Source organism: Phocoena phocoena, chromosome 4, assembly GCF_963924675.1.
Source record: "Phocoena phocoena chromosome 4, mPhoPho1.1, whole genome shotgun sequence".
Taxonomy (NCBI): Eukaryota; Metazoa; Chordata; class Mammalia; order Artiodactyla; family Phocoenidae; genus Phocoena; species Phocoena phocoena.
The window spans coordinates 136574565-136584954 of NC_089222.1; the positions used below are offsets into that span (position 1 = coordinate 136574565).

Consider the following 10390-nt stretch of genomic DNA (forward strand, 5'->3'; position numbering starts at 1 on the left):
TAAGTGCTCATCAGTACCAAGGAGAAGAGGAGACAGAGGCTTGCTTTGAGGTCCCAGGATATATTTGATTTATTGCTCATATCTTATAATTTTGTTCCCTATCAGAGATCAGTAAAGGTTTATTTTAGGAGTCCTAGCCTTCACAGAGGACATCCAAAAGACCAGGAGTAAAAGCCAGATGGTTGGCAGGGAAGGTAAGCAGGAGTTTTGCAAAATGTTGGAGTAACATATTTCTCCCAATGGACATGGTTTCAAGACTTAAGTTGAGTCGTTAACTTTGCATCAGTTTAGCACAGGCTGCAAGTTTACACAAAAAAGCATCAGACTTGAAATCAGCAGAGCCATTGAACAAGCCCAACTAGTCGACTGCGATTTCCATTTTGGGTGACATTTTACCTTGGGGGCCCCTAAAATGTCTGGGGGAGCCCACTGTTTAAAAAGAAGTCCATCTGAAAATAGACACAGAAGGACCACGGGCTGGTAGGGCAGTGTTGTCCATGAAAGCAATGATCCTCAAGGAATACTAACCTTGCAGCAAAGTGAAACGAAAGCTTTACATTATTTCTTATTTCAGGGAAAAACTGAATAAAGGCTTTTTTTTTTTTTTAAGGCATTGACTTGTAGGGAGGTAGATTTGTATCCAGACTCAGGAAGTAGACAGGCCAGTAACTATGAAGCAAATATAATCGGTAACTTGCGGAAATACAAGGTATGAATGTGTTCTATCTCCCAGATGGAGGGATATTATCTGGTTGTCGTATTTCAATCAAAGGTAAAAACATCTTTAGGTAAATTTAAGGAGGGCGACTTAAAAGAAAATTTCCCTCAAGAAATTCTGTAGGAAAGAATTCTCTTAAAAAAAGATGTAGGGCTTCCCTGGTGGATCAGTGGTTGAGAGTCTGCCTGCCGTTGCAGGGGACACGGGTTCGTGCCCCGGTCCAGGAAGATCCCACGTGCCGCGAAGCGGCTGGGCCCGTGAGCCATGGCCGCTGAGCCTGCGCGTCCAGAGCCTGGGCTCCGCAACGGGAGAGGCCACAACGGTGAGAAGCCCACGTACCGAAGAAAAAAAAAAAAAAAGATGTAGAGTGTGGGCTGTGGGGTTTTGAGAATTCAAAAGAGTGAGGAAGAGAAAAAAGGAAACTATTTATAGTTAGTATTGTTGTATCCTAACAGATACATCAATCCCGGGGCCAGGTGTGGTGGTTCATATACAAGCCACACTCCCGTCCATACAAGGCTGGCTGTTTTTCTTTCCTAACACCGTGGGAGTCAAGTGTGCTTCTGGGTTTTGACCCTGAAAATAGGTGTAACCCTGGCTCCCCTTTAACCAGCTCCCTGCTCTGCCCCCTCCCATCTCCTGCCTGTTTTGCTTTTAGTAAGTCAAGAATAAAAGGGGCCGGGGGAGGGATAAATTAGGAGCTTGGGATGAACAGATTCACACTACTATATATAAAACAGATAAACAGCAAGGACCTACTGTAGAGCACAGGGAACTATATTCAATACCTTGTAATAAACTATAATGGAAAAGAATCTGAAAAAGGATATATATATTCTCTATATATCATATATATAATATATATATATATAGTATGTATGCATATAACTGAGTCACTTTGTTGTATACCTGAAACTAACACAACATTGTGAATCAATTACACTTCCAAAAAAAAAAAAAAAGACCTTTGCTTGAAGGTGACTTCATTTTCTTCCATAAAGCAAAAAGCAAAGAAGAAGAAGAAAAAAGAAAGAAAGGATAAATATCACCCTCTCCCCCACCCCCAGCATCCACCTGCAACTTCTAAGAAGGACTGAAGGAGGAACTTCGAGTTTCTCTGCATGTATTTTCAAAGCACTGTCCACATGGAAAACAAAGGAGGTGAGATGTCACCTGGAAAAAGCAGGATATCTGCCTGGGAGCAGTCTGACAAGCCATAAGTCCACTGTCCTAGGCTCCTTCCCGCTAGAGACCCTGTGACATTGTTCTGGCCTATGAGATACATAAGGGGGAGTTGGCAGAGAGGGGCTTCCTTCCCTGGGTAAAAAGATGGAGCTTCACAAAGAGAAGGGTTTGAAGCCCCTCATCTCCTTCCTGCCTGGACAGGTCTGAGATGCAGGCATCTCACGGTGGAACCAGAACACAGGAGCAAACCGCCGTATCAGCCCTGGACCACTTACTCCCGATCCATGCCTGGCTGCTTGAGCCACCGTAGCCAAGTTTCCCGTAATGTGCAGCCAGACATAGTTCTCACTGGTAAATCCTAGCAAGAGCTTTACGCCCTTTATGTCACTGTTAGAAAATGTAGCACTTCAGTCGGCTTTTGGATGCATGGTTTACTTTTCCACCTGAGTTCCTTCTTTCCCTTCTCTGGCATTGTTCGGTGTTATCAGGAGAGTAAAGGGGAGAAGGATGGGGGAGAGAGATTAGGGAGCAAGAGATTCAGGAAGCTAAGAGAGGATGAGGGGATGTCTCTCCGACGAAAAGGGAAGTCTGTGTGATCCAGGGGAGTGTCCATCTTACTTGTCCAGTAGGCCAAAGGTTATGCGAGGCTTTAAACTCCGTTTCATGTTCAAGAATCACCCATAGTCCTCTGAACACATGCCCTGATTATGTTCACAGCCTGCAAAGCCCTTAAAAGAAATGCTCCCTTTCTACCGCTCTGGGGCATCGTCTTCTGGGGGCGGAGGTGAAAGCAGGCCAAGAAAGACACATCACTTGAGGTTTATTTTACTCAGCAAAGAGGCTGAGGCAGGGCATTGGCGGCCCCAAGGAGAAGGGACAGGGGAGCTCAAGGAACAAGAGTTTCAGAAAAAAGTGTTTTGCAAATTTTAAGGTCTGTTTCAGGCACCAGAGCAGCTTCTGGAGAGTTCTCTGACGAATGGGGTTTGGAAAAAACAATTTTTTTTTGAGAGAATATGGGAAAATGCTTGCCACATGTGAAATGGTAGGAGAGCTGTTTCCCACCAGAAAATAAAATAATTGACAAAAAATAGTCGCTTCATGTTGTTAAACTAAGAAAATTTGTGATGCATTTTATGGTACCTCTTTCTGACCCGTTTAAAGATTTCCAACAGGAACTCCGTCATTCGGAGGCAAGCTTGTCTAGAACATTATTAGCCCCTTTTGCAGAACTCAAACGAGACACAGAGTTGTCTAATGACTCATCTAGGTCACTAGGAAGTTACCTGAGAAACTGAAAATTCGCTTGAGTTTCCTGTGCAGCCTCCACTCCTGCCCCCAACATGACAAGCACTCGAGGTGCCTTCACTGCTGGGCTTTGACAAATGCATGGTCAGAAGTGTCACCAGAAGCATGGAGCCAGGAACCTGCAGAGGGTCACCGGGTGAAGTGGCTTTTTCATTAAGAAGGGCCTTCAGTAGAGTAAAGTTATACCAGGACCTCAAGGAGGAGAAACTTCTGTCAAGATTCCAATACAACACACCCCAGTTAGCCTCAATATTGAAAAGCTAAGCCCGTGGAGTTACGTAAAGAGCCCTTGCTCTTCCTCTGTCCTCTTTTTGGTTACTAACAGGTAGAACAAGGGTAACACGGTGTTGAAGAGGCGGACCTCCCACACCCCACTGTGGTCCTGCCGCCCCACCTCCGCCCTGGGGGGACCCTCACCTAGACCCCTCCTTCCCTCCCTTCTTGGTTCCGACCTTCCACACCATCTCCTCCCCAACCCCTGGGACTCTGTCTCCAGGGAGCCTCTCCCGGGGTCCCCCCACGGCCTCGTGACTTCTCCTTTCTGAGAGTAGACAGCTTTGACTGAGCGTCATTTTAGGAAACTGAACGTCAGTAGCCACCGCTGACATTAACTGCCCATTATTTTTATGACTGTGCCGAGCACTTCACACTGGTTGCTTAGTTCAGTCCACGCAGGTACTTTAACGCTAGGTCCTACTACTATCCTCGCTTTATACACGAGGAAACCAAAGCTCAAGAGAGAAGCTGCTATTTGGGAAAAGCCAGAAAAATGGAAAAGATAGAAAAGGACATCACTGTCCTAAGTCTGTACCTGCCCCTCATTCAGCCCCTGCGCCTTCTCTTTCTGGTCCTGGCTGCTTTTACACACTCCTGGGCTCTGTCCTCTAGACCGACACCCGCAAGCGTTTCCCTATTAGATTCTGCATGTGCAGTGGCCCCGGAGCCTCCCTCTGCCACGGCATCACTTTCTTTCTCAGTAAAGGGGCAGATCTTTTCAGAGTACACATTTCAGATCTATTTCAAGAGAAGAGAGAAATCTCCTGGCTATGAATCTGCTTCCAAAGCTCTTCAAGTCTTCTTGCTGGTTAGATTCTGGCTCAGCTGCTCCTTCTGAAGTTGCTTCTGTCCCTGGTGGCTCACTGTGCCTGCCCTTAGAGTGTGGGCAGGTGCGGGGCCTCCTGTGGCCTGTCCCCCACCCCCAAGGGGGGAGTGTGTCCTGGGAAGGTTTGGAATTACAGGGACGATCCCTGGGGAAGAGGCAGAGCTAAGGAGGTGGTGTCTTTTGGGGGGCTGAGTTTTGCTCTTTTAAAGCTTAAACGTTTCAAAATCACCTTGTCATTTTCAAAGGTTTCTTAGCATGCAAAGGAACTAAATGGCAAAGGCTATGATTGTGAGTTTAGCGAGATTTTAACACCTTTTTTTCCCCTTCAGTTTCCAAATGTGTGGGCAGTTTCAGAATGCAAAGCTGCATCTCACATGGGAGAGCTGGGGTCTGATTCTTCCACGTCCAGGAGGGCACTTAGGAAAAGTACAGGTTCCTGGTGGGTCAGAGGGAATCAGATTTGCTAACACACACTGTTAGGGACTGAACTGTGTCCTCCCCAAGTTCATACTTGAAGTCCTAACTCCTAGTACTTCAGAAGGTGACTGTATTTGGAGATTGGGCTTTTACAGAGAAAATTAAGACTAAACGAGGTCCTTCGGGTGTGCTCTAATGCAATATGACTAGTGTCCTTGTAAGAAGAGGAAATTATGACATAGGTAAATACGAAGGAAGACCGTCTGAGGACATGGAGAAGATGGCCTTCTACAAGCCAAAGAAAGAAGCCTCAGAAGAAACCGACCTCCTGACACCTTGAAACCTTCCAAAAAACAAAGCTACACCAGGATTCACCATGAGATCTCTGACTTCCAGGATCATGAGACAGCCCACTTCTGCGGTTGAAGCCACTCAGTCCGTGGTAGTTTGTTACGGCAGCCCTAGCAAACTAATACAGTTTTCACACAGTGTCTGATACCCAGTTAAATCGACGGCTTTCTGTGATCTTAAAACTTCAGCAGAGCCAGAAGTGCCTTCATAAATATTTCTCTGAAAAAAGTGGCAAACCAAAGCTCACAGAGAAGCACGCTTCACACGTGCAGCCTTGGATCCTGCAATTCCTTTTGAGAGATGCCTCGAGAAGACAGTGGAGAGTCAGCCCCGCTGAGATTTTTACCTGTGGTTCTAGGAACTCGGAGGCATATTAGCATTCAGGCTTTGCATAGACCACTAAGCCACTTCTAAGAACAAGGCTACCTGAGGCATTTTGCAAAAACATACGTGCCGATGCTCTTCCTCTCTAAGCCTACCGCAGCTCTGAGGGCCCACACGTGGTACCCCTCCAGGAGACCCAAGTTTGGGTCCTGCAGAGACTTCACGCCGTGAACCACGTGGAACCATGCAAGGGAATTTCAACCACACCTCGTCTTCTTGCCTGAGCACATTCAGTGAGAAGCCGGTGCAGTGGGACAGAAAGAGAGCGGCCTTCTCTGTGGTAGACCACACTTGTTTTGCATGCCAGCCTCTCAGACTCTCGCTTGCCTTGTCACACAGAAGGGAACAATGGTTTTCTGGGCGCCACACTTCTTTATCCCCTCCATTTCCACATGGGTATCTTGCTAAAAATGAGTTACGGGTTTCCTCCTGTGAGAATTGCATGCGCTGATAAAAGACCATCCCAGGAACAAAACAAAATGTTTTCCCCGCTCGCTCGGAGCTGCAGCTGGGGAGGGCACAGACACTCTAAATTACAGGCAGTGAGAAATGACCACAGTGCTGGGAGCCGCTGATGGCCGGGCTGGGGAAACAGGGGTACCAACTCTGGGGAGAACATTTTGTTAGAGAGGAGGGTGATTCTTCTAGCATCACACTCTGAGACACTACCCACAAAGCACCAAATGCCATGACATCCTGCCACCTTTACAGCTCAGATGTGTGGTGTGGACAGCTAACGCAGACAATGTAAACACTTGGCTTGACAAATCACCTAGATAAAGTGAGCTGTGAAAATGGCCAAGATTTCACTTTGATTCTCTGAAATTCAATCTCAATATTATATTCTTGAGTTAGAGATTATGAGAGGCCCCGAGTTCCTTGGAGAGGAAGGAGTGAAAAGACCTTTTCCCACGAGCCCTTCTAGGTCTTGCTTGGGGTCCTGGGGTCCGCTCCATGCTGCCCCCTTGAAAGCTAACTGTCACTGGTTCCTAACCTGGAGCGGGCTGGTGACTGTCCTGGGGACACAGAGGCTGTGGGGCTGCGTTAGGGGCTGAGCTCCCTGTCTTTCCCGGCATCTGAGCAGGTCACCGGGTCCCCTCATTATCTCTGCTGTCCGACCAGTAAGGACAGAAGGCAGGCCAGCATTGCACACAGAAATCCAATCTATTACCCAGTGGAATGTTGAAAACTTTCCTGAACCTGCCTTCCTGAGTTGATAGAATAGGAAACAATCATCGTTGGAGGGGGTATTGAAAGCAGAGTCGAAGCAGGAAGATCTTTTTTTTTTGTCTGTTATTGTACAAATATTGCTTCCTTGCTTGTTAGCGGCCTAGAGGAAATGCAGCGAGAGTCGTCCACAGCTTCTCACCAGCGGCCGGCGTTTCGGCCCATCGCCGCGAGGATGTGTGACTCACACGCATTGCGTGATTCAACTTCACTAAAATGTCCTCAGCTGCCAGTAAAGAAGCACTTGAAAACCCTTTAATTTGAAGCTTTGAATCGGTTAATGACTTGCTTTCTTCTCCGTCTGAAATCCTACTGTCCCCCAACACACACACACACACACACACACACACACACACACACACACACAGATCTTTGTCAAGTGTTTAAATTTCAGAGACCCGGAAACATAGAAGCTCTGTGACATCCACAATAGCGTTTGTTGTGACAAAGTGGCTGGCAGCCCTCTGCATTCTTCGGCTCACTTGGCTTGATGAATACATAATGAGTCACAGAGACTATTTGGGTGCGCGCGAGAGTTTGTAGCCAGAAAATTAATTATTTCCCCATCCCATCCATCCCACTCCATCCCAGCTCTGCCAAACCATCAAGCCACACTCCGCAGGCACTGGTCAAAGTGCTTGCCCCAGCACACGGCAATGCCTCCGTGACATTTCTATGTTATTATTTGTGTTGGTTTAGGCGCGGCCCTATATACCCAGCAAAGATACACAGAACGCACACGCACACACACGTACTCGTACGCTCAGAGCTCAACCCCAGCTCTGTGTATTTCAAGAAGCTGGTTACAAAAATGCAGACAGGTATCCCACAGTAGCTGCTCCTATTAGGAAACGGGTAATCTAATGACTTCAGCTGCCACGAACGCCTGACTCAGGCAACTTTTTCATTGCTCTTGGCGAGAGAAACCTCTGTACCCTTCGCTTTCTTTCTCTCTCAGAAGAAGCCGGCTGCCTCTTTGCACTGAGGCTGCAAGGAATAACCCAGCATGGCCCCATCCTAGGGCTTTCAACCTACACGAGTCTGCCCAGCTCCTGTTCTCTCTGCCTTTTGGAGACAACTGACTTGCTACTTGGTCCCTGCTGTTCCCGCCCGGGCTGTGAGCCTACCTCCACGTCTGCCCTACGCTGGCACCGGCCCTCCTGGCTGGCCATGCACGAGCCCACTAAAGCCCGGGACAGGCTGGCATGTGGGGCATACTGCATGCCCAGCGCAGAACGACTCAGCCACAGTCATCCCAGGCAAGGGGCAGCCGAAGAAAACCCAGAGAGCTTCCTGCAAACGTTCTAATCTCTAGGATTTTAATCAGAAGCAGCCCAGCTTACTTGCACTTGACAAAGTTCTCACCCACCGACTGAACCCTTCAACAGCTCAACTAAGTATTTATGAGAACATTTCTGAAGAGTGGCCATCTGATGAAGAAGTAACCCAATAGTCTTGAAATCATATGCCCGAGTCTGAATTCCTCCTACACCAGACAGACAGGGCACCGGCAGGGGCTCTCTCTGCCCCAAGTTACAACAGCCTGCCACTCCATTATCAGCAACGCTGAGCAAAAGTAGATATGAAAAGCCCAGAGCATACTCACCTCTCATGAAGCACTGTGGGTATGAAGGAAATGACTCAAATATGCTGTCTGAAGCCATCGCTTCCTCCTGAAAAGGTACCTTCTTCTGAAGGCGGGGGATTCAATGATTTCTTTTACCTTAAGAACGAAAACCCAAGAAAGGTCACTGTTTTAACCTCATCCCCAACCATGGTTTCCTACAGCTCCTTTTCTCCCCCCTCGACGCCTCTGGGGCTCCCTGAGCCTTATGAAAAAAAATGTACCTTTGCGAAGACAAATATTCAAATTGGTAAAGATTAAAAAAAAAAAAAAGCGGCGTCTTGGCTGTGGGTTGATGATGTTCAGAACTCTGCGAAACCCTGTGGTTTGCAGTCAGTGTGATTCGTCCTGCTTACTGACCACTATGCAGGGCTCAGACTTCTGACACTGCCAGGCTACCCAACTTGTGGTTCTGTGGTTGTTTATGAGGCCCAAAGAAGTTTTCACACAACCCAAATTACAAATTTAACTGTTCCCCTTTCCACAGCCCATCTTAATTGGTTCTTGCCAATCATGTGACTTCAGTGATGTCAATTCTTTTTTTTTTTTTTTTACTTTCTGAGCAATGCCCTTCCTTCCCTCCACCTGCCCTCCCCCCGGGCGGTGCAAGAAAATAGCCGAGTAGACTTTGCGAGAGAGAGAGAGAGAGAGAGAGAGAGAGAGAGAGAGAGAGAGATTGTAGAAGAAAGTGACTCAGTCTCTTATTTTATCAATGGTCTTTGCTGATTTAGTACAGCTTGAGTCCTGTTGTTGTTATTTGTGGTTTTGGGAACTCCTGATTATTTTGATAAAGCTTTCATTGCTGCTTATTCAATAGTAATTCAACCCTAGCATGGGGCTTCTGCTCAGACAGGATGTGGACCTCATCATTTAAGATGCTGGGCATTGGCTCAGGAGAATTCAGCCCTTGGTAAAGACGATCACGGCATAAGTGAAACTATGAAAGGAAAAAAAAAAAAAAAAAAACTAAAAGGAAATGTTTTGATGAGAGTCTGACCCCTAAGGGGGTCTAGCAACTTAAGGGTATTTTAAAGCCTGCCAAAAGGAAAGCATTTTAATTTTGTGATCAAAAGACCATTTTAATAAAACCAAAAGTTTGTGGTTTTCTTCCTGCTAACTGGACATCTTTTCAATAAAGAGATAAAATTATAGTACTCTCTTACGCACACATACACACACATGTAACTTAGGAAGCTAAAGGAAAACAAAGAAAAGAGAGATTCTGTATTTTGGGTCAAAGCAGTGGCTATCTGGTAACTGTTTACTTTTTGTTCTCACCCGTGAAAGACCACTGTATTGCCTTTTCAATTCTAATCAGTAGGCTAATTCATACCTCTAGGTAAAACTCAGCCCAGGACTACGGTAACTGTGCTTTGAGAGCATTTAGAAGACCTCACAGAAGATGGAGGAACCAGAGGCGGTGATCCTCCAGAGCAAGAGGCTGATGAAAGAATATTAGATAGCTCATCCTCTACCTTAGGAAGAAGACATGCCGGCTTGGAAGTGCTAAAAATAGGCTAATTTTGCACGTGGGCCAGCCATCCTGGGCACACACGTATTTATTTATTTTTCCTGCCCATTGGTTTTACCTACTAACAAATCAAATGTTGATCTGAAGTTCCAAAATAAGCATCCCCTTTCCCCATTAATGACTCTACTTCTTTTGCTCTGCTCCATATACGTCATCCACGGCACTCTGTATATAGTTTCAATGCACACGGTCAAGAGAAACTACGAGACAAGAGGTTTCAAAATGCCAACCCTGGGCTCCAAGCTGGTCTGTGATAGCCGGCAAAGGCACTCTGTAAAGTCTGTACTATCAGGACAGCTCCTCAGGTTTTCCCTTCATCTTTTCAATTGCATCCCCACGCACCAGGGATAACACGCTCAAAGGCCATGGCGCAGGGCTTTTAAAAGGAATAGACATGATTTTTACTAACTCCTGTTTTGACATAAGCAGGAATTGAAACTCAAGAGACCGCTTTCTCCCAGACTTGTGTGAAGTTAGCTTGGCAAAGGTGGACACCTTATTAATATTTCAAAGAGTAATAATGTGTGTATTTCTTTTATGAAGTTT

At 46.5% G+C, this 10390-nt stretch overlaps 1 protein-coding gene across 1 annotated transcript in view; it reads right to left on the minus strand.

Annotated features, from left to right (window-relative positions):
- The window catches only part of RUNX1 (RUNX family transcription factor 1), a 243461-nt gene extending 234677 nt beyond the window's left edge, over window positions 1-8784 (minus strand). Inside the window, exons 1-2 of the mRNA XM_065876105.1 lie at window positions 8623-8784; window positions 8296-8412 (exon numbers count right to left, since the gene is read on the minus strand). Of these exons, the coding sequence (XP_065732177.1) occupies window positions 8296-8353 (58 nt within the window). The 5' untranslated portion in view covers window positions 8354-8412; window positions 8623-8784. The remainder of the gene's footprint in view (window positions 1-8295; window positions 8413-8622) is intronic.
- Between the last annotated feature and the right edge of the window lie 1606 nt (window positions 8785-10390).